The sequence below is a fragment of the Cottoperca gobio genome, chromosome 8, assembly GCF_900634415.1.
Source record: "Cottoperca gobio chromosome 8, fCotGob3.1, whole genome shotgun sequence".
Lineage (NCBI taxonomy): Eukaryota > Metazoa > Chordata > Actinopteri > Perciformes > Bovichtidae > Cottoperca > Cottoperca gobio.
In genome coordinates this window covers 8,078,867-8,104,367 of record NC_041362.1, presented here as the reverse complement: position 1 = coordinate 8,104,367, position 25,501 = coordinate 8,078,867, and the positions used below count along the sequence as shown (strand labels likewise).

The following is a 25,501-nucleotide window of genomic DNA, read 5'->3' as shown; positions in this document are numbered from 1 at the left end:
TTTGATCTTTTCATATTGGTATAACGTAATATTTGTATAGTTTCCAGTCTACCATGGTTTTGTTTTGATCAGTTAAATTAAAACCTATTTGAAAATAGTGCACATGAGGTCTGTTATACGGAGCTCATTTAGTTGTGCAGACATTGTGATAGATGTGATTACGGATAGATAATGACAAAGAATGACACAAGAACACACAAGTCTGAATACAGCATTTATGGTCAAACATTGGTTTGGTTTGATACATTATCCAACACAGAAAACAGCAGATTTCTCAAACACTAAAGAGAACAATTTCTCATTCACAAGATACTGAGGATAGATGGAGCTGAGTAGATGTTGAGCTTAATTTCCTGCATATTCAGTCCATCTTTTACCAGCTGTGTCACAGCACAGTGATTTATTATAACCCCATTATGTTGTGCTTATGTAGTCCAGGGGAATTAACCCACATGCAACTGCTATATGGTCTGCAAATGTAGCAAAACAATAATAAAACCCCCATCTATTGGCTATTTGACTCCTCCCTGGTCAGCAGGTAAATCAGAACAATGAGATGCTTAAACCAAGGGGCAGTTACCTTGAGAGAAAACAAATTAAATTGATCACACATATCAATTTAGTAGCATCTTTGGCCCTTTGCAACAAAACCACACTATTTGGTATGGCTTTCATTGTGTGCTATTATTTAGAAAGGTTAAACATATGGTTTTTCACTTCATTTATCACCATTAAAAATGACACAAAGGCCTAAAATATGAAGGTATTACGTGAATGCCAAAGAGTAGGGATTTTGAAAAAAATCAAAAAGCCATAATGGAAGGTCTATGGGTCATATTCAGCCATCAAAATGCTGACCGTAGTGATGATATCCATGCAGACCACCAGAATACAAGAAAAAGCGAAAAGCAGTTTTTCATCCAATCAGTTCAAAGAATTGATTTGGCTCATAGAAATGCTTATATTGGAGCAACAGTGTTTCCATACATCAGGACAACATCAACAACAGTCTTGAGATGAACCTGGACAGGTTGTCTGTGTTCAAAACTGCCTGCAGGGCTTTTTAGTGCACTGCATTAGTGTGTTACTGAGGTAATTGCCTCATATAGCCTGCTTTCATGTCTCATATTGGGACGGCGGTCTGCAGCGTCAGTAAACAGGATTACGCCATGAAGACAGCCTCCTTGGTAAGAACCCATAATCTCAGACGGTGCTTCTCTGAAAAGGATTCTGTAGGATAGCAGGCTACACCTGGAACTCAGTCCCAAAGTGTCTAACCTGGGCGTCAGTCATAGATAGATAGGTGGTCCTCATACTGGGCGAGTACTGCAAGGGAAATGTTTGAAAAACACAATTTAGCACATCTGCATTTAAACACAGCATTTTAAAACATTGAAATGATATGATCTGATTTAAGTTTGGGGAGCTTTTATTTTAAATATGTGCTGCTTTGATCAGGAGATTGTGGAATCAGGAGGTACTTTAATGTAGCGAGGGGACTTCAAGAGCCAGGGAAGAGCAGACAGAGGGCACGAGTCAGGGGTCACAGAATAAGTTAATAACTCACATAAAACACTCTGTGGATAAAACAGTGCCGGAAGGTCAAAGGTCACACAGCTGAGGTACTGTATGACGGGGTTTTTAGGTTATAGTTAAAATTGCATAGCAAGCATCATTAAAGAGGTTATCCCACAGTGTGATTCAAGGAGTGGAATGAAAATGAAAATGAAATCACACAAATCAGGAAGAACAGGAAACTTACGGTGTTTAAAAGTCTGAGTAAAAAAATGAAAATAACAACAGGGTTAGTTACAAAACACTGGTCAATATTTAGCAGTTAGATACTTATTTAAGAAACCGCTTACATAAAAGCATAAGCAAAAAAGCATTGCAGAGCTGATTCACGAAAATAACAAAACAGACTTTGTTACACGGACAAATGAAAAAAACATGCCAGTGCCTGTCTCTGTGACTCAGAGGCAAACTAAAATGTTAAACAATGGTCCACATTCTCTCTCTCTCTCTCTCTCTCTCTCTCTCTCTCTCTCTCCCTCAAAAGGTGTTTGAGTCTTTGGTACGCTGTGAATGCATTTGAAGCAGTGAGTCAGCCATACAAACAGAAAAGAAACATCATCTAATAGAAACTCAAAGTGTGGATTTAACAGCGTCATCCATTGTCTAGCTTCAGCTCTGCAGACACACCACACGCTTACAGACGTCCTACCATTAAAATCTATATTCCTGCACTGTCTTTATGCAACAAAACCCCATGGTTATTTCACACATATGTAAATGTAGCACTTGTCTTAACCATTACATTGTAAGATTTAGAAATACAAGCCAGGACAGTGGTGAAAAGCTTAGTAGTGAGAGCGTGTGTTTGCATACAGAGATGGCACTGGGCTACATGTATGCAGTGCAGTCAATGGCCAGCAGAGAGCAGTCTTTCATCACTTGCAAACTCTCCTCACTTAGTGAGGACAGTGTGAGGTTCTATACAGTGTGTATGTATTGTTATGTTCATGCTGCTGCTATGCATGCTTTCAGTTAGTGTTGCAGCAGTGTTGAAATCAGGTAGTGTCATCACACGAGGGACACTAGAGCCTCATAGGGCCAACGCACCGAGGGAGGTGGGGATCCTCTCCCTATTAGCGGTGCGTTCTCATATCGAGGACTCCCTCCAAACAGCATGGACTGATTCCTGTGACGGAGATGGAAAGAAAGGCAGTAAGAGATGAAACACACAAATACGAATATGCTGTCAGCATCCATTGATCTTACATGTATTCAGGAGGTGGCATGACATTAGAGGCAGATTGCGGAGGTGGCTGAAGGCTGCCCTGGCTACCAATGCTGCTGGTATAGCTACAGAAACTGTGGATGTTGGACCTTCTAGGGTTGTAGGATATCCGGCGCGATTGGGGGTTGAATGGGTCCTCCTCATCTATGTCGTCATACTCTTTGTCCCTGGATGAAAGTGATACACACACACACACAAAGACAGGAACAGAGAGAGTGCATGTGTTAACACTTTGTGCATTGTGGGCAGTACGTAATGGAATAAGGGGGTCGCTTGGTTCTGACCTGCTGCCCATTAGTGTCCACACTCTGAAAATTGCACACAGCATGGCAGAGAGTGCGCAGCCAGCCAGCAGAGAAAACAAAGAGAGGTAGAGGAGCCCTTCCACCCCATCATAGCACACACCCATTAGGGCATCCAGATAGTCCTAGAAGAATGGACACAGAGTACTGTCAGTTATTGTCAGTGTCCAGTAAAATTACCTTCCGCAATCCTTTTTTTCAAAGAGAATGTGAGTGTAGAATGTGTGTGTGTGTGTGTGTGTGTGTGTGTGTGTGTGTGTCCTAGGATCCTTTGCTAAATTATTGTCAGTTTCAGAAACAGAATCAGAATCTTATATATTGCCATGTAATTTGCCCTACAAGGAGTTTGCTGTCTAAATCCATAAACTGAAGTTGAAAAATGACTTTATGGGATGTACAGACAAACATGAAATGTTTGACTGATAGACTACTAAAGCATGTTTGTCTACAAACAACATAAGATCTCTTTACTAAATGTGAATGCTGTCTTACTGGAGCAGCAGAGATAGTGACAGAAATGCATGAAGTCCTTCCACAAGGACTTCATACACTCAAACACAATGCATTCTTTTTCTCATGTTACTTGACATGCACGTTACAAATGCCTTCTTGGAGTTTGCATGGTTGTGTGTGTCTGTTAGAGCATCCTCACGTTTTAATGTAAATAGCATGCATTACTGGCATGCTGAACTCCCCGCTCACCAAACCCTGCTTACATTATGAATGCAGTACCCAATCCAAGCCTGATGTGACAACATGGCAGACCTATTCCCACCCCACCCTCCAACTTAACTTACCTTTATGCTTGTGTTAAAGACTGACACATCAACAGGACATGCAGTATACAATTGTCATATCTAAAAGCCTACATCTGATGTTACAATCACAGCAGCGAAAAGACTCATTTCAGCAGTGAGATGTCTTATTCCCTTCACAGATAAAAACCAGCAAACACAAAGTTAGACTTTAAAGTGAGAAAAACTGGAGGTGGTGAATAGAGCCAGATACACAGTATACTGACAATTGCATATACCCATGTCTGTCTATAAGAAGTATATAGAGATACGGTTGAAAAACCAGTCTAGTTGGTGCTCTAAGTAGCTTTGAGCTATGCTACAAACAGCCCTATTAAAAAGTGCCCTGGTCTGAATCTGACCGTACCTTATGTAGCCCACGGCAGTCGAGCAAGGCTGTTAGCTGGTGTAGACTGAACTCGGTGGAGTTCAGCAGTCGCTGGATCCCCAAAAGGTCTCTCTGTATAAAAAAGGTATAAAAAGGAGGGGAGAAAATGATACACATTCTTCCACATTCTGGTGTAATAGTCCGTCCGTCACCCAACCACTTACCTCAGCAGTGGGGAAGACGGGCACCGAGAACTGCAGCAAGCCCTGGATCTGTATTTGCATGGTGGTCAAAGAACGCTGGCACACTGTCAAAGACTGTGAAAACATAATCGCCCAGCAACATCACACACACACACACACACACACACACACACACACACACACACACACACACACACACACACACACACACACACACACACACACACACACACACACACACACACACACACACACACACACACACACACACACACACACACACACACACACACACATAACAAACAAAGAGAGAATTATATTATGGAGAGCATTGTTTGGGAGCAGCATGTCAACAAGTAATTTGGTGTCAAAGAAGGCTTTATAATGCGCTTAACAGAGGACACATTTCTTTCCAGACAGATAGGCTCAGATTATCCTTTGCCACCAACCATATCGCCCACCAACCACTGTCCCTCCTCCCATTCCCCCCCCCCCCAAAAGCAATCTTAAGCACAAACAAAAGAGCAATATTTATATCAACTAGGCCATCGGACAAAAAGATTATCCTTACCTACTTAACAGGCATCATTAATCCCTAAATGGATACTGCGATGATAACTAAGCATGTGGGTTTTAATAATTATTGCTCCACGGATTCCCTCTGTACATGCCATACAGATACATTACTGCTCATGCTGTATAAATATACGTAAGAAGTAGTGGTGTATACTAGCTTTAAATTGTGGGGAGGTGAAAAGCCTCCATATCGGGCATCAAATTCACACTCACATTAGGTGCAGTGATAGATTAGGTGATCATGGAGGCTGATTTTATCATACATTTAAAAATATTACCATGTTATGCCCCTGGTCATGTACAGTATGATGACCTTAAATATTAGCCTAATGCCCCTTGGGAAATTTTATTACAGCTTCGATACCTCGTTTGCAAAATATCAAATCAACTGCCGTTTTGTGCTTATAGTACAAGGTTATATGTTTAAGTCTGCTGGTTTTATGAATAAATGGTTTCTGAAAAGCAGCCTTGGATGTGATGCTCACGCTGCACAGATTTTTGTGTGACAGCTGTATGTATTTTTTGAGGCAAAGTTTAAGGCGCCTGCAATTCAAGCACCAAAAATGAGCCTTTTTGGACGTCTAAATCTGTATTTGTAAAAGTCATATCTGCAAGAAGTGATGCAGATGTCTTTAAACATAGAAATAAATCAGGATTCTTAATTCCTCTTCCTCAGGATGTTCACAGTAGCTGCCTTTATGTATGATATACAGTTAATTGAATAAATAACTAAGAAATGTTGCTAGTGAGAGTACCCCAAGGCAGAGATTATGCACAGGGTAAAAGATACGGCTAATTTTTGTAGACCCACATATGAAAAAGGAATATCCTTTGATGAAAGTTTATCACTTTAAGTAATTAAATTAGTGTTGGGGGCTCATTTTTCAGAACTGATCCGTTTAGAGCCTGATAATGATCTAGCAGTTTGGCATCTAAAATAGCAATACATCTTCCAGTGTGTGACTCTCAGTAAACAAATACAATGTGTAAGCAGACAGCTGAGAGTTTGGACAGTTTGTCAATACCTGTTGGAAGGGGTTTGGTAGATTTGGGCTGCAGAATAAATAATAGTGTGCAACATCTGCAGGGTAAGACATAGAGAAAGATTAGTATCGTGTCATTCAGTGACAGAGCTGCAACGTGTGTGTTTGTAGAGATAAATTACCTGCAGTGAGAACATCCTTGGTTTGGTTAACAATAAACTTGTCTGGAGACACACAAAAGTCACTGGTGGCCTGTAGGAAAACAACAACATGCTGTAATCTAGCAAGTACGCAAGACCAAAAGGAGTGCTGCATTTATTCAAGTCATGCACTAGATCTAGTTTCTTGTACTGCAACAGAGTAAAACGGAATTTTTTTTATCACCATTTAACTGCCGAGAAAGTGAGTCTGTGAAATGAAAGTTTTTACGTGTTACGTACAGCAAATGTATTGTAAGGGACCTCTTAATCTCAGTGGGACCTCTTCCTCTACAGTCTATATTTCGTCCCTTCGGTCTATATTTTGTATATATTGCTAAGTTTTTATATATATATCTGACAATTAGCACCAATGTACCACAGCAAACTCCTTGTAGGGAAACTTACATGGCAATAAATAAGATTCTGAAACTGACACAGACACACAGACACACAGACACACAGACACACACACACACACACACACACACACACACACACACACACACACACACTTTATTGCTTTGATGACCATGCATGAAATCTAGTAAATTGTGACATGCTATTGAATTAATCCATGGAGACCTGCTAATGTGCATGCATAAACAATAAGGGGTCAAAGCCACGCAACCTCTGTGCACTTAGTCTCCCTAGAACATAAAAAGAAGGCAATAAAAAAAGGACGAATAACAAAAATACTTTATAATTTCTCATATGCATGCATAATTGACAGTTGTGGAAGATAACAGGCTGCTGTTCAAATTGATCAAGTTCAAAGGGATCAAGAAATCTGTTGTGATGCAGAATCAAACATCAAAGCCTCACATATTTATTTCCAATAGTCTTTTGTCCACTGCGTTTCATGTCAGCCTCAATCCAAAAGTATCTTTGTACAGCGTGTCATTGTAAAGCACGGATCAAAGGCTTTACAAATCAATTATTTATATAAAAAACAGATGATGTGATAGTGAAATACAGGATGCAATAACATATAACGTATACAATTGCAAAGCAAGACAAACACAAAATAGGCCCACCTAACCTTCATGTTTACAGTAGATTTACATTTCTTCCACCTTTATTTCAGATTATGAACACATCTCTAAACGATCACATGACATTTGTCCTCAGCAAAAAGCTGTACAGCAACGTGTGCGTCAGGCACTGTTAGGACGCTACCCTTCATCTCTATCTCATTATACTAGCGGCGGAAATTTTGTTTATGCTTCGTCTCATCAGACATGTATAAATTTATGAGCATTTTCTAGGACACCACCATGCAGTTTTTGAGTAATGATGTACAGGTGCAACAAGTTTGCACACATTGAAATGTTGTTTACTGGCGACGGTGTTCTTTGATAATCCACTTCTGTGTGAAGGACTGGCCTACCTATTAATAACTAGGCTGGCACATTTATTGAGCACATTTACTTTAGCTCACCTGTGACAGTGACAGAGGGATGTATGATGGAGAAAAGTTATACTCAACTATTTTGGTTTTCAATGCAAGGTCCCGTTGGGCTAAACTGAGCCATAGACACGGTCCGAGATAGTGATAATCCGGTTTTACAGCGGCAGAGAAGCTCTGCCTTCACAAATAACCACAAGATAAGTCTACTTTTCACGCCTATGTAGTTAATTTAAAATCTGATTTATCAATAACTCCCCCCCCCCCCCCCCCCTTCTGCTTCATTCTCTCTTACCCCCTGTCTCACTTAAAACAGCTGTCCAGCTGTGAAATCCTGTGGGATAATCCACAGATGGGATAATCTACAGGAAGCAAGGAGATGGAGAAGATAAAATAGGGGAGATGGAGGAATGCTGGAAGCGAGGGGTTCCTCTCTGTACCCCTAATACGAGCTCTATTTAACACACTAAGCTCAGATGTGCTGAACACATGGTGTACAGACAGGAAGAGAGAATAATCCGTCAGAAATAAGGAGGATGGGAAGACAAATAAAGCTGAACACAACAAAAGAAGATATTTTAAAGAAAGCAGAGCTAGTAATTAATGCTAGGAACAGCTTTGTTTACAACGGTAGGGCTAAGGGTTGATAAACCTAAAGCGCTAGGGACTTGTAATCAGCTTTACTGCATGACTGACCAGAGAAAAAACAACATATAGAGACACTCTTAAACCAGGGAAGATGTCCAAGAACACACGCTTATTGACAGTAAAACCCCTTTGCGAAGTAATTGCATGAGCTGGAAAGCCAAATAGAAAAATGGGGATGGGATTAACTCTGCAGTTTAGAAAACCACTCAGTTATTTTCTAAACTGCAATGAATGAGAAGCAAGTGTGGCAAGATTTTAAGAAAAGATCTTGACAAGACAGTGTTTTTCTCACCACAGCTGTTGCAGTGCCCGCTCCCAGTGAGGCCCAGCTGAGGATCATAGACAGCACTACAAAAGCCATGATCCTGGGAGGAGAACAGCAAATGGGAGAGAGACAAAGACAAAGACAAAGACACATGAGAAGAAGCAGATGAATCAGTGCGTCTTTGTACCAATGATATTCAGTTCGTTTTCACCCAGGTAATTTGATTTATTCTTTTCAGCGTCTGCTTTGCGAATTGTTTTTCCTTCCGTCTGAAGACAGAGGCCCAACTCACACTTTGTGCTGGTGCATCGTAGACTAGATGATACGGCTGGAATTCAATTTGTTACAGGCTGATATAAAGATAAATTAACTCATGACTCCTAGCTGAATTCACTTGTCAGCTCTAGACTTGTAAAAAAAAAAAAAAAATCCATTCTATTCATATATAAGTTTGATTGGAGCAAAATAAATGTTCAATAGAGGTCTCACCAGGCCACAACTAAAAGATAACACTATTTGAAGTCTGGGGAATTTCCCATCCCTGTCTTTTGTCATTTCTGCTCTGCTGGATTCCTCTAGCAACATCTTAATTGGCTGCACTTTCTGTCAAATCACTGTGCAATGTCGCTGTCAATCAAAAGCTGCCACAAGCTTTGGTTTGTAGACCTCTGGTTTTATCTGCCCCCTTTAGTCTGGAGAGAGTGAATAGTTCAACATAACGTTGTGGAGGTGGTTTAAGAAAGAAAACTTTGTTTCTTGTCTTTTTTTACTCCCCACTATTAACCACAATTTCTTCATGACCAATGGCAGAAGCTAGAGAAAGTGCTTAGAATTCGAGGGTGATAAACCAGTAAAAAGAAGAAGGAGGAATAGCCCCCCTGATGGGTGTAAAAGGTTGCAGAGGGCTTCTGTTCTCAGCTCACTACTCGGACCTTCTTGAAAGCACCAATAAAGTAGCCTGAGAGCACTTAATAATTAGTTAAGGGAGCGGACTCATCCTGCTCGTGCGATCAATAGGCATTAGTGAGACACATCAGAGAGGAATGTGGAGAGGGGATCCTGGGTATCATCTGCTAACACTGACACGTAGGCTGCACTAAAATGGGCAAATGGGAATGGAAGTCTGGACTGTGGATTTACTTGACGTCGGTGTTGTTTTTAAATGAATGGTTACAGTTTCCTAAATCAAATGTTCCTCCTCCCAAACTTTCAATTTCTTTCAGAGCAAACTCATTTCCTTTTGTTCGGAGAATAAGCTACGAAAGGGTTTTTGATCCATTTTGATACAAAATATGAAAATGACACTTATAGCATTATAATGCTATAAAGTTGTCTTCTTCGGTTGTATGTGGAAACAAAAGGAAAGTCAGTGAGGAGAGGAATAAGAGCGGTGCCATTATCAGTGCTGTTTGAAGATGTAATGCTATCGTTGGTGCTGTTAATGGACTGACCTATATGGAGCCAGAGAGGCTGACTGGTGCCCTGTCTGTCTGTGGTCTGTGATCCAGGCAGAGGTCAATGAGATGGGCCTCAGAAACAAGATGAAAAGCTAATACCTCCACATACACACTTGGAGTACATACGTTACGATCAGCCATCGAGACTGCTTGGCAATCCCCAAGCACATGGCCAAGCAGATGACCAGATCCAGGATCAGCAGCAGCAGATAGGTCAGCCATCTACGAAGCAGGAACACGAAGCGTCAGTACAACCACCCTGATTGATCACTTTTGGCTTACATACTTTATGTAAAAGCCTCAGGAAGTGCTGGCCTAACATATGTTCAGGACCGAATGTGTGAGATCTGCTTGCGCTGTATATCAGCATTCTAGTCTCCTAGTTAGAGCCCATCTGTTTCAGGTATTTTCAAGCCTGTTGGCTTAATAATTCAACACCACAAATCCATAGGCATTAATTTTTCAAGCTCTGAAAATGTCCTTCACAGGAATTGCCTACAGTCAGCCTGGACTTGAGTATGTGTGTGCATGTGTGTGTGTGTGTTAGTATGTGTGTGTGTGTGTGTGTGTGTGTGTGTGTTGTGACTAACCAAACACGTGGGCATGCTCATGACCCATTCTTAACTCCACAGGCCCTGAGAGCATTGTGAATCTTTTAGCAATGACAAAGCAAAATAAAGACAGTGATGTTCAGGAAGTCTCACAAAAACAGGTGAATTCTGCAGTATACCAACGTGAACTTAGTGCAGAGTACACCAAGGTCACTAAAGAATATGATTGACTCATGCCATGTGAAGAAGTCTAGACGTACCCTTGCAGACTTTGAAAACAAACTACAGACTGGTTATTCCTCTGCTCACAGAGGAGGGCATATGGATGGAGATAAACGCTGAAAGAGACTGCACTTTACTTTATCTGCATTAACAGAACTGCAGCTCGTATTTTCTGAGCACAGGGATGAATTCAGAAATAACACTCAGAAGGGGAGATATAATATTGGAAAACAGAATGGTGTCATTTTTTCCCCTTGTTCCAATAACACTGGGTTGGCCATAACATTTGCTGTTCATCAATAAAGCCCTGCCACAGGCTGTTCATAGCTCAACGGCTGCATGAAATTCAATCAACACCCAGAAGATTGCTGTCAGAATGCACAAAGTGGCAACTGTAGTCCAAAAAGGAGGATGTGGTGTCATGATAGGATAGAACAACACATCATGTGGGAATATGCATGCATGGAATTAATGATATAGGAATATGTCAGTGAATACCACTGTGGTTATTTCAGGAGTGAGAGACACTTGCTCTCACTATAGCTGCTTCAATAAAAAGGAGTAAAGAAGAAAATATGGAAACTTATGTAAAATATGTATCAAAAATTCCTAAATCCAGTCAACATTTTAATGACCGCGATCATTGTTGAGGCAAACACATACTGCTACACATGTTTACATGGCAAAAACACCATTTGTTTTTTCTAAAAATACAACATGTCAACCTCCCTCACATTCCCCATGTAGTCGAAAACAAGACGTCTCCATTTTTAACAGCAAGGGAAATAATTTAGGGTATGAAAAGTCAAACATATGCATTGGTATTCAGCGAAAACACTGTTTGAAATGCCGGTTGAGGCATAGAGTAAAAACAAATGGAGCTGCAGTGAAGGTTATCAAGACTTATCTTGTCTGTAACCAGGGGGCTAGGTGACACAACTGTCCATAGACACAGAGAGATGAGCTTCATAACTAATATAAAAAAAAGCAATAAACTGTGTTGTTAATCATCTTGCTGAACACAGTTGCATAAGGGTCCGAGCATATTTTAGCCACTTCGAAGGCTTAAATTCAACAACAGTGTGTACTGCAGAACTGATGGATGGTCTTAGCGAGGGGTGACACATATGATTCAACATATATTTTTATCAATGGAATTAAACTGAAATTAGGCTGAAGAATTAATAGCATTTTGGTGTTTAATGCGTTTCAGCATGACAGCTTTACTTCTATTTAATCTGCAACGAGATAACGTTGTTTTTAAATCGCTACACAACTTGCTCACACATACATGCAGATAAGCTCTGCCCTGATTAACTGTGTATCCATAATGTATATCAAACAAATCATTTTGCAGAAGGTACTACCCTAAATCTATCTCCTGTGAGCTTCTACCTTCCAATTAAGTCCAAAATACTCCAGCAGTACTGTAATGAACAGGTTGCAAATGTGACACTTCACGGCATAACAGCACTATGAAGTTTTATGTGCTGAAGAATAAAACAGGCCACATAAGCTATAAAATTACACTCACAGTTTGGAGCAGCAGCCTGGAGCCTCATAAATCTAGCATCCCCCTCTTGAATTAATGCTGGATATTTTATTCATTTTGACTACTTTGTTGTTGATTGGGTTTATTTATTTTTTTCCTCTCTCTGTGTTTATTGAATTTCAGTTTTGGCCTCTCAATACTTCTTCTCAGTTCCAGTTCCAAAACATAGTTTTCAAAGAAAAGACAAACCAAAATCAAAATAATAATTGCAATCATTGGTGGTCTGCGGATAAGAAGATCATTTACGGTCTAATAGCCACTCTGCCATGCATAACATTCTGTTAGAACATAAAGCTCAAACTGCACAGTGGGCAATAAGCTCAATTTCAGCTTTCATTTATTTAGCAATCAGGAGAAAATAGCTTTTCCGTTCTGTGTTCCGGAGGGAAGATCAATAAAATCCCATCTGCTCTGCGTCTGGTCTGGATCACTTACAGTCCCGTTCCGAGAGGAATGTTTACTTCAACCAATCACCGATAAAAAAAAAAACAATGCCATTAATCACCCCTAGGGGGGTAACAAAGGCTCCGCCTACCTGTAATACTCAACAAGGGCTGTCTGGTCAGCAAAGGTTGCCAAGTCTACGTTGGCTTTGTTGATATCCGGCAGAGTCGTCATCTCGCGGATGACGTTGTTGACCATCAGCTGCATGAAGCGCAGAGCTTGGAGGTAGTCCATCCTTGTGGCAAAGATTTCATCCAGTCTTTCCAGGTGCTGCTTGAGTCCAGTTTGAACATTGCCAAGAGATCCTGCAACCTATTGAATGGAAGACGTTAGGAAATAGAAGTAACAGAACGGGGGGGGGGGGGGGGGGGGGGGGGGACATAAACGGGAACATAAACGGATATTTATATTTAAAAAATTGAAAATATAGAGAAAGGCAAAAGAAACAAACAAGCACTCCCGCAAGAAAAGATTAACTTTTCTCCTCAACCGTGTGTTTTATTCAGGTAAACAATGTTGGAGTGGAATACTGATAGCAATACCAGAGAGACCTGTTATCACAGGGGTCTTTGATAGTGAGAATAGTGTGGGAGGAGGCATGGTGGAGTAAAGTAAATACGTTTTACTTTTCTGTTTGAACCAAAACAATGTGATGCAGTAAACGCCTGCACTTTCACAGCATCAATGATGCTAGAAACAGGTCAATTTTAGCCGATGCTGACAGCGGGAAATTGTTTCTCTACCATCGGCACGTTTCTTTGAGAATCAAAGCCCCCCCCCCCGAAATCACCCACTTATACACATATTTTAAGAAAGGGCATTAAAAGGTGCAATCAACTCTGCAAACGTGAACAAAAGAGTCATCGCGCCATCAAAATATGTGCTTGAAACCTGCTGTCACTCCAACATTGATTGATAGGTCTTTCAATACATGGACTGATGCTACACAATGGAAACTTCTGTCAAGATGTTTGACAGAGTTTGGTTCAATATTTGTGTATGTAGTTTGCATAAAGTACAGTTCAACATTTTGGGAATTAATAGTTTGCACAAATGGCAAATTGTTGTTATTACATATTTCTTTAATAAACAAAAGAGATATAGCATGTTCACTTGTGAGTTTTAGAAGTGCTACAGTCGGAGGAAGGGTTTGTTACATTTGACTGAACCAGGCTACCTGTTTGTTTCCGGTCTTTGTGCTAAGCTAAGCAAACTTGCTGTAGCCTTGCATTAAACCGACAGATATGAGAACGGTATTGATCTTCTCATCTCACTCTCGACCAGAAAGCCAATAAGCATATTTCCCAAAATGCTGAACTGTTCCTTTAAGGGTGGATACTCTTGACTAATAAGAAGCAAAATCTACAATTTATGTCCAGAAAAGTGTAGATCAGTGTTGGAACAGCAAATGTATTGTAAGGGACCTCTTAATCTCAGTGGGACCTCTTCCTCTACAGTCTATATTTTGTCCCTTCGGTCTATATTTTGTATATATTGTTAAGTTTTTATATATCTGACAATTAGCACCACAGCTACAACTCCTTGTAGGGAAACTTACACGGCAATAAATAAGATTCTGATTCTGAAACTGACAAGAATTTAGCAAAGGATCCTAGGACACACACACACACACACACACACACACACACACACACACGTATATTTAACATTACACTGAGTAGGAGGCTCCACTAATTCTGAACAGATGTTGCTTTCTGTATTCTAATCTGAAGCGGATTGCAGCAGTCCCACTTTCTTTAACTATTATATGCTATGACTTCTTTAACACACTGAAGTATTCTGAGTAAGAATGTTCATTCCCACACTATGAAAACTCACCACAAAAGAAGATAAAACGTATCTCAGTCTCCTTGACACTAACATTTCAAACACTCTTGATTAAATTCTAGAGAGTCTGGAGGTATGGTCTAATGGTTAGTAAGCAAGAAAGAGTGTCCGTGTGGAGATGAGGCAAAGATAGAGGCCTATCCTCCACTCCAGAACTCCCAGGGGGATATGTGATTGCCAGTAAACTGCTCTCACTCCCCACCTCCATGTTCATCATCTCTCACAGCTCCTGCCACAACGGCCAGAATCTTATCTGCAAGCCAGTATGCCTGGGTGTGAGAAATGGGATCCATCAGCTAGCTGCTCTGGGTGATCCACATTTCCCTAATCTGGACCGTCCCGTCTTCTCTTAAAATGGATTAAAGCTCACTTTTACTGAAAGAGGGTCACAAGGAGGCTTCTCCATATTGTGCACGCCTGTTAAATGAAACCGACTGATTTGAGACTCACAGCAGCAGCACTCCGAGTGCCAATTCACACGCAACTGAACTTTTCTGCCTTCAATGACTTCATGTATCCGATATGTACTGTATTAACTGTGACAATGAAACAATATACAACTGTATGTGTGATCACAGCAGTTTAAATTGAAGCATGGTAATACATTGAGAAAAAAATGACTTTTTAAGGAGTTACATTCAGGTGAACCGAGAAAGTGCGGAAAATAGTAATCATTTCGTTCCAAGAATCACAAGACAGCTTTTACTTCCATATATATATAGAAGTAAAAGCTGTCTTGTGATTGTTATCCGTTATTTCCGGCCAGCGCTGACTAGCTCTTAATATTGCAAGCAGCACACTGGAAATAAAGCTCTAATAAAGGATGCATGCGAACAATCAAAAGCCCTCTTCAATAGCGAGCGACAGAATGGTTCTTCCTGATCAAATCTTTCCCTCTATGACACATGATGATCCCTCGCCGTGTGTGAGAGTGCATATTTTATGACGAGAACAGCCTTAGCAAGCCATCAGTAACAGCTCCGAGTGTAAACCTCACAGGAGCCTGGTGAATCAGACAGATTTGATCCCTTTTGTGTATTGTATGTACTTTACCGGACACATATGATATCAACCCGGTGTGTAAAACACAACACAAGGAAATGTATTTAAAGCAAGAAGGAATAGCAACTTACTGAAGTGATTTTTTTTTTTTTACTTAAGAGAAACACACATTTAAAAAAGGCCAAGAAAGGATTTGGTATACCAATAAGGATCAGTGGAGAAATGACTGTCTCAATCACAGAGCAAAGCAGCTTTGGCTTTATGGGATGGACAGCCGGCCAGCTCATCAACTCTGTAAGTGGAGTACATTACATCAAGCTATGATCTTGTAAAGTGAGAAAGCCTTCGTTTCCCTGGGGGGGACATACATTTCTTCCCGTGCAGCCATGGTATACATCATGCTACAGGAGCAAATCAATACCAAGATACAGCAGAGAAAGTCAGAAGCAAGGATGGGAAATCATCAGAGCTGAATCCCATTTACTTCCTACAGTGCAATGAAAATGCTGTACTGAATACTACACCCCTTCTCCAGGTTATTTGTTACACCCAGCTGAAACGAATGCATTCCAATAGTTCTGAAACTGCTTCAGAGAGGTGTTGATTCAACTTTATTGTCATTTTGGAGGGTGCAGTTATAATTATATTGAAATATACTGTATACCGTTTCTAATATATTATTCAGTGAATTTATATCAACAAGGGGAGAGAGTAAGTAGAGCTTCCAAAATGACCATAAAGTTCAATCACCTCTCTAAACAACAGTTTCAACAAAAACTGAACATTGTAACCTTCATGATTGTGGGATTTATTGTGAGGCGATAATAAACTGGCAACTAAGTGTATATTTCAGGAATATCCCGTTCTCCATCGTGACCTAAATTGTTGTATCACACAAATCAATGTGTGAGCTACAAATGGATTCAATGTAAATCTCAGCATAAGCAATAAAAGAGTGTACACAAAGCTGTTTGTGTCCATACAGTAACACAATATGTGTGCATATGAGGCTTTGAAGTGGATGTGTGAAAGTGACACACACACACACACACACACACACAACACACACAACACACACACACGGCGAGGCTTAACATCCATTAATGCACTGCAGATGGAGTTAATCCTCTTCTTCCTCATTGAGATTATTGCTTCTCGCAGGGCCTTGTTCTGACTCCCTTGCTCTCTTTCCTCTTCCCTTTCCCTCCCCCCTCCTAAGCCTCCCAAATAACTTCCCTGAATGCAGGTCAGGAGTTGTATAGCAAGAATCCCCATTTACAAATCCTGAGGCAGCAGTCACCTCAATTCCTTCACTGTGACAAAAAGCGGATACAGACCCCCCGCGGTGAGGTTCCAGCTTTGAGACAGATGCACACTCCATTAGCAGAGATGGAGTGTTATGGTGTCTACCAGCTCTAATTCATTGTTTCCATGTAGACCAGGCCATGGAAAGGTCATGCGTTGTGGCATCGTGGCTAATCACAAAAATGTTGGTAATTGAAAACAGCCACGGGACAAGCCCGGCTGAATTAATGTTATCCAAATCCTTCACAACACCGACGTACTGGAATTATTGCCCGGTCCACTTGTACTAATTCAACTGGAAAAGTTCTTGAAGTGTAACTGATGTAAATAAAAATCCTTTCAGTGAGCACATCTTGTGTTTATGATACTGATATGATTGTAGATTTGAAGAGAGCTTGGCATGCTTCTCTCACCAGATTGTTGATGCCACCCAATGTGTGATTGGCATTGTAGAGCGAGTAGGTCAGCTGGTACACCCCATCGTTGGTCTCACTGTTTCCATAGAAACCCACTCCCACAGCGGAACTGTGAAAAAGGAGAGATTCAGATTTAATGAATAAATAAATAAACATAATTAATTGCGTGTTTGTTTTATACGCTGTACTTAATAACGGACTGCATTAGAGGACAAGTAAGACAAATAAAAGTTATTTATAAAGTTTCCAAAAGGGAGACATTGAGGCTATCATCTTCTTGTTACCTTTATTATTGTACATTCATAGATTAAAACATGCTAATGGCAACTGGAAAATGTCCAACACTCACACACATAATTGATCAATGAAGGCATCTTTGGTTAGACGTACAATTAGTGGTAAAAGAGAACATATTTTCAGCTACTTCTTCGACTCATCTCTTCCTCCTGGTTGCCATATGGGCTGGGATGTACTGGAGCTGATATGTGAAAGATAACATTTTTGATATATTTGTCATATTTCTTCCTTTTGAAACCCCTCCCTCCACACATTATTACTATCTGTTTTACTCTTTTCTCTCACACACACACAGATTCTGAGCTAAAAATATCAAACCCCACTGTTTTCTGCAGTATCTTTGAATATGTTATCCCATTCATGGATAAAACCACATCAGAATTCTGTTTGTCATCTGAAAATGTTTCCCAGTGGAATACACAGGATCCCTATTTTCCTGCTTCCTGCTGCCTGAGACTTTTTAGATCTTCTGTAATAGGGAGGATCAGTGTCCTAACCCCCAGAGTCAGTGTACACCTACTGCTAGCAGTCCACAGTGACATGAGCAATGATACAATTTCATCATACTTGATAGCAGTAAGTTCACGCGACACAAAGGTCGGAGGTTAGTAATCCTTTTAACCGCACTTAGGGGCATTTTCAAAAGCTAGAGTAGGGAGCTCATCAATCAAGCTCCAGATAGCAGTCAGAGCAGGAGAGCTGTTTCTGGGATACCACAATTACACACAAACACAATAAAAAAGGGAAACTAAGTCGTCGTTTACTCTCACAATGACTCACATGTCGAGGACTTTTAACGCCATGTGATGCAAAACCTTACAGAAATCACACACATTAGCCAGATGGATCCAGGGCCGGGTTAACACCGTCGTCCTCCGCAGTGAGACGAAGACGATGACGTTAAGTGCAAAGAGAAGATGCAGAGTTTTATTTTAGCATTTAATACATCCTGCCAGGATGTGTGTGATGCATCACTGTGAGTGCTTATGTGAATAAGAGTGTGTCTCTTTGTGTGTCCATTAGCATGCTGTCAACGAAACCTTCTAAGCGTACCGGAAACCACTGCCTGTGTCTCGTCTATTTAACTAGTTCCCTCTGGCTATGGTTAGTGTCGCTGGGGGCATTCTCTGCGCAATCAAGTCACAGAGCAATGCAAGATACAACTGCAGTAATCCTTCGAACCAAAGATGTATGGATGTGGTTTTAAAAGTGACTTAATTCAGCTGGATAAAGAAAGCTGGCTTCACGATTTCCAAGACATTTTTTGTTTTAGTTGATCTGGGGCGACCTGAACAATGAGCTCTTCATCAACCCCGTAGACAATCTAGTGACATGTCGGTGATGAGAAATACCTACTAATGACGCAGTAATGAAAGCAGGACATCATTGGTTCAGCCTCCAGGGAAGCATTAGTATTCTTGTGGCTTTAGAAAAGGATGTCTGCAGCAGCTAGCTGTGTTAAAAGAAAGCAACACAATAAACAATAGGACTAGGGCATATGTGTACTCCAGGATATTTAGTACCTTTGTTCCTCTGAGGATGGATACCTTCACAGACTGTGTGATGACTGGACAATTCCATTTTAGTATTCAAAACTTGTTGTAAGCAGAACAAATGGCCAAACTGGATGAACAAGTAATAAGAGATAAATGCCTTGATTCTGTGGAGACCAGTGTATTTGCTGCAATATTAAATTGTATCAGGGTTAACGGAAACAGACTCAGGCAGGAAAGATTTTAGAATATTAAATTTGTTTGCCATCTTTAACCTTAATTTACCCCCCTTTCATTCTCCTGGGGTCAGAAGTAATCATCCAGAGAGGTGCAGCGGCTCTTAAATCCTTTTTCTATTGAGTTCTGCAGTGCGACTGAGATGTAATTCTTCTTGAGTGTCACACTGAAAAAAGCTGGATGAAAGTGGTGACCACGATAAACAATTAGATCTTTCCTAAATGACGCGAAAGTACGTTTCTACTAATTGTACCTAATAGAAATCCCATGAGCCAGCATAATAAAACAACAACAATACGTTGAACAGTTGAGTGCCACATTAGATTATATCTTTTCTGTTTTATAGGAATCTCTTTGTGTGTCTGTACAAACATCTTTGATCCAGTGTAGCATATGTCATCCACAATGTGTATCAAGCACATTTTCAATTAGGCTGCTACAGCTCAAAACTTCCATTAATAACAACACCAGTCAATAGGTTGATGTAAAAAGGAACAATTTCAAGGCAAGGACAAAATGCTGTTATCAGCAAGGAAACGTCTTTGTAGGGGAGCAGGTATGTATGAACAAGTATGCGGTGAATATATTAATGTCCCTTAAAACAAGCGTCTACAGAGAGAGATGAGATCTGAGCAGAGACAGGATAAAAGAGCTTTGCTAAACAGCATCATGCCCAGTCACTTAACAACACAACAGAGCTTGTGTGCTGTAGCAGCGGCTCGGTATGGACACAGAACGCTAACAAACTTAAAGCCCAACACTTATGAATGTCACAAGTTTGAGCGCATCTGTGCGCAAATTCAATCAAGCCTATTCGGAGACTCATTGTTCTCTTACATTTCTGACGTTATCATTTTTAACCAGGTATATTAAATCATAAACAAAAGCTTAAATCGCGTCTCGGGTCACGGCTCTGGATGTATTTATGGAAGCTCCCTGCTCGTTTATGCTTACATAAAATGGCAGCGCAAACCAAGGCACTTACAGAATGTAACCTGTGGCAATGTGATATTTCGGTTACAGTGGGGAAAAAAAGCAGAAGACAATATATTGTACGAGCACTACATCTAAGGCTGCAGCATTATGTTTTGCATTTAAATGGACCAATCTGAGCAATCAGCGGTCAAGGTTTTGGCGGGTGTGGTCATGTGAACAGTCAGATGAGGGATTTAGCATTCGGATCACCTAGCCGTCAGCTGATCGGGGGCCCACTGATGATGTCAGAAATGCGCCAGCTTAAGTGACCTTATTTGTATTCTATAGAAAGAAAGATTTGAACCTTCGGTTACAAGCAAGAAGTGGAGCGAGCACTCTTTTTTGGAGCCTATTAAACTGTGAAACCTTATGTTATAAACAGCAGATAGAGATGTCATTTGACTCATATTTGAATTTGAGCATATTTGTCAAATACCAATCAACCATGAGTTACTTTTCTCCCTCTTTCCTAATGTTTGGATGACATTGTTGCACTGTTTTCCCAAAGTAGATGAGCAAATTGATCAAAAAGAAATCCTCCAAAAAGTAAAACACAGCTTTCACATTGTGCATGCTCATGTGTACAGTTACAGGGTCAACACATGTTTCTCTGTGAGTTTAGTGGCACAACAAGAAACACAATGACATTATGTAACCATTCAGACTCACCATATCATGAGACCTGTGATGATAGCAGTCCAGGTGAGACAGCAGGCATCAGGCCTTTTGGTTTCTTCATCTATGTCTCTGCGGCAGCAACACATGCAGACCAGGCATACTGCCAGAACCAACAAGCTCAGACCCAGACCCACGGCACCAACACATGCTAGACATACTAGAGACTGGGGCAGGAGAGTGGAGAGGGAAAAGAGAAACAAAAAAGCCATCATTTAAGGTCAAGACTAAGTACTTTTTTTTCCCAACAGATTATATCCACAAATGTCTTTAAAGAGGCAGTCGTCCGTTATGTGTGGTCTTGAGATGTCAGGCTGGGTGACCCCGCACCGAAAAGGTTGACAGCATGAGTGAAAACAACCCACCAGTATCAAACAACACTCATGGGTAAAGATATTGTTGAGGTAAGCGTGGAGCTACCATTGATCAACATCATCACTGCTGACTGCTGCCTACAGCAAAGGGGATAGGAACATAGAAGTTTGAGGTCTCGGGGCGAGGACAGCCCAGCAAGAATGTTGATTTTTCTGCCACAGCAGAACTTGGACTGTGGCTAAGAGGAAAACAGAAATGATCCAAGGCTGTGGGAGGGAAGGATCATGTGACACAATGGCTTTCATTCAGTCTTGTGATTTCTGAGTGAACAAAATATTCAAAGCCTGAAGGATTGAGAGAAAACACTGATGTAGAGAAAGCAGAACATGCTGTATGGACACACTGTACACGAAACACACAATACTCAGACTATTTCATGATAAATCCCCATAGTGCTTTGATTTGTTTTATTCACTGCAAAGCTGCTAGCTTTAACACTACATAGAGAGTAAAGAAATACAGAATTGGAAGTATGCTCCAAGGTAGACAAAAACAGCATTGTTTATTAGCATCACGTTATAGCTGGGGGAATAGTTATTGCTTCACACCAACGGGTTTATAATCCTGTTTGATTCCTTACAGACATGTCATATGACCATTTAATTATGGTTTTCTGAAGCTTATTTCCCACGGCACAAGCTTTATAAAAAAGGCAGTAGACACGACAATGTAGATGTCATACATCATAAAACAAATCTTCCACCATTTAGAAAGAGTTTACACTGCCTGCAAAAACATACGTATCGGTACTGGCTGGTATTTTCTGCATGGTTTTGTAACCAAAATATCTCAAACGGGGTTCTCCAAGCGATGATCATCCCTAGGAACATGAAATTTAGAGGGCTCTTGGTTAGTTTAAAGACAAGAGAAAAAAAGCATGACTTTAATTATAATTGCAAATAATTTGCACTGATGTTTTTGTGCCTCACAAGTTCAGAAAGCCTGCGTCTGGCTGACTAAGCAAAGCTATATTCCTTGAATACAATGTCTATGACTAATTATTCCATTTGTATGACATTGACACTGTGACTGAATTTAAATGATATTATTTTGCATATTCTTTGCATAGTCCTTCATTGATTAAATTGTGTCTGAAGTTATGTCGTGCTGAGCCCTCTTTTTCCATTATTCACTAATCAGATGGGTTAGTGAATTCCAATTAGAAATGAGATCATCAAGCTGAGGTAGACTGAAATAAAACTGTTCTCATGATGAATGAACAAGCATACAGTAATAAACACTTATGTATTGCTGGCATGTTCATTGATTTACAAACCAAGATTAATGGTGGCCTCGAAAAATATGTCAATCAGGCCCAAATAAACAGTTTCAATGTGACTCCTCAGATATAACACCCGGTGATGTCACATTAACTGCATTTTAAGTCGATACAGAAACGGTGCCATCTGAGATGCCCTACCTTAACTGGCACCCAGGCCAAAGCCTTAATCCAATGATTTGCTAATCATTAGTTTTTGAGGACACCGTTGATGAGCCATGAGCCGCATTGTTTAGTTTGTATGCTGGTTTCAACCCTGGTTAGATTTCCTGTCACTATAACTCAGTTCAGGCCCTTCATACGCACAATACGGCTAGTTCCACTCTCTCCTCTAATTTTCCACTCCATTGTTTTGTAATTAGACATGCAGGCACTTCGATTTCCACCGGCTGCAATGCTATAACAAGACAAAGGATGCATGAGAGGGGAGGAGGAAGGAGAGACAGAAAACAACTACAGTATCTGCAGTCATTGACAGGAAGGTTATTTAATTTTCCAAACGGATGTTCATATAAAGTAGGTTTAAGTATGTACGACTTTCGGATTAATTACACAGTGAACACCAAACCTTAGGAAATGTGTCTGTATTTACTTTCCTCAAAAGACAACAGATGAGCATGCCAAATGAAGAACATGAGGTATTTTCAGGCTTGAGGGGCTGTGTGAGCCAGAGACTAACAACAGTCTGTGTGACGCTACCATAGCACTCTTCACTCCTCACTGACTGGTGCTCAGCTGAGCCAGTATGACACTGCTGGGATTCAATGACCCACATGGACCTTGAAACATGAAGAGAGAGGTACAATGAAGGACACAAGCCAGAGCTTGGAGATTCTTGGCATTGATATTTTTTTTGGAGGGTTGTTGTTTTGACATATAAGCCCAGACAATATTGGGTGCAGGTGTAGTAAGTCTTTCTATAAGTTTACAATGAAATCCGTATGTATATCTTTCTAAATTAGATTTGGAAACCGCACTATCTGCCATGCAACAAATTAACACAAAGCTTTTGTTTTGTTAGAATAAATCAAATAAGGCCGTGTTGATAGTTACATGAACTTCATTAATGATTTTTAATTACATTTACGCCTGTCAAACTACGCTGTTGTGATATCATGTGACTTATTTGTGTTGCAATATAATAGTGTGAGAATAAATCCAAGTTTGTTGCAGACACATTATAAATCAAGTCTATACTGTAGAAAGAGTCAAACTGACAAAAAGAGATGAAAATGAAGTCCATAACATAAAGGCATGATGTTACTGTAAAAGTTAAGTGATGGACTGTAGTTGGAAAATTATAGCAATAACGAGCACGAGCATCCCATTTGTTTCCCCTCCCTCACACAGCCCACTTTATCTATAATGACTCTAGTCCTGCTGCACACAGTCAGTTCCCATCACTAAATATGACAGTTTGAGAAAATGTACGTGGCGTCAAAAGGCCATAAATGTACTCTGGGGAAATTTAAAAACTGAATTTAAAAAACAGTATTTTTACACTGGGAAAATGTGTTTCATTACAATCCACTTTCTCCTCAAATAAACCAATGGAAATAATTGGGAAAAGAACAAAACACAACTATCTCTTACAGGGAATGTGTTGTTTGTAGTAGAATGGACAGTCATCCAGTGTGGATTCTTTTTACTTAGCTACAGATATTAAAGACTGCATGAAAAGGTGCCTCGAAATATAGTTGGGGTATTAATGATGAAGCTGAGTTTTCAAGAGTAATAAAGAGAAAGCTTGTTAAAAACAAAGGATTTGTTGTGTCTCTCAAAGCAGACTGTAAACACTTACATGAGTACAGACATATGGATTCAGTACATAGTTGTTTACTCCTGAACTAATATATAGTCCAGTTAATACAGGTCATGTGTCATCATGTGAGAACTGCAGTACAGTATGGGCTCTTACTTCCTGAAATCAGGACCAAAACTTGCAGCATTTGAGGGAGCTACACTGATGCATCACAGAGACTGAAGACAAAATAGCGTTTATCAGTCAACCCAGCAGTTAGTCTGAAACTATTTTTTGTTTAAATGTACATTTTAAAATGTTTTGTTTAACATTGTCAGTGGTCCACAAAAGCTTTCATATTTCTGGTGAGACTCTTTCAAAACTACGTGCGTTATTACGCGCAAGCACAGTTACCAACCTGCTGATAGCTCGCCTCCTCCGGTTTAAAAGTGTTGTCAATCGACTGGAAAAAGAAATTGAAGTGAGGGAAATTGTGCAGCCAGTATGTCCACCACGGGGCAACGTAATCAAGCCGTGCAGTGGCCATTCCTGCTTGAAAAGTCAGTCCCACCTAGCCACTGACTGCGCGCTTCCTTCTGAGACCTTGTCACTCAAATATTCCCAGGTTTTTGTGAGAGAAAAAAATAAAAAATAAACGCGACTTCAGTTGAGCCTACAATCGCCACAGAGCATTAAAAGAGGAAGTTTTTCTTTTGCCATTACATCTTCAGAACAGAGCAGAATATCACTACTTCATACTCCGGTTCCCATAGCTCTCTGAACTGTTGAGTTGCGCAACTACTAAAAAATATACAGCTTCAGTGCAGGCCAAGCGTTTGTATCCGAGACACGGGGTCGAGTGACGATGTAAACCTGCCTCATGGTTTAAACAGAGAAGGCGTGACACAACCACTTTTCAGTCAAATGGGCCAGGCCACACCGTATACTTTAAAGTATGAAAAGTAAACAATAATATGTGTACCCTTTGCACTGAAAACAATATATGAGCAGAATCCCACAACTGCAAACATAAAAATAAAATGAATCAAACCAACACCGAAGACTTGGCGATCACACTATCTCCGCAAGGATGTCAATGGCCTGTGACTACTTCTACACATATTATTG

The 25,501-nt window shown here is 40.4% G+C and overlaps 1 protein-coding gene across 4 annotated transcripts; it reads right to left on the bottom strand.

The window, feature by feature from the left end:
• Positions 1 to 201: 201 nt before the first annotated feature.
• ttyh2l (tweety homolog 2, like) lies at positions 202 to 25,301 on the bottom strand. 4 transcript variants are annotated; one of them, XM_029436751.1, is made up of 15 exons: positions 24,792 to 25,301; positions 20,973 to 21,145; positions 17,299 to 17,410; positions 12,822 to 13,042; positions 10,088 to 10,183; positions 8,532 to 8,604; positions 6,169 to 6,238; positions 6,029 to 6,084; positions 4,449 to 4,541; positions 4,264 to 4,356; positions 3,085 to 3,227; positions 2,890 to 2,967; positions 2,623 to 2,701; positions 1,763 to 1,775; positions 202 to 1,326 (listed from the first exon to the last, which is right to left on the bottom strand). In XM_029436751.1, exons 1-15 carry the CDS (start codon positions 24,918 to 24,920, stop codon positions 1,286 to 1,288), a joined length of 1,470 nt encoding a protein of 489 aa, XP_029292611.1. In that variant the 5' UTR covers positions 24,921 to 25,301; the 3' UTR covers positions 202 to 1,285. The 4 variants fall into 4 exon arrangements, with proteins under 4 accessions (XP_029292611.1, XP_029292609.1, XP_029292610.1 ...); XM_029436749.1 differs by having other exon boundaries at positions 2,782 to 2,967; positions 24,792 to 25,299; XM_029436750.1 differs by lacking the exon at positions 1,763 to 1,775 and having other exon boundaries at positions 24,792 to 25,300.
• Between the last annotated feature and the right edge of the window lie 200 nt (positions 25,302 to 25,501).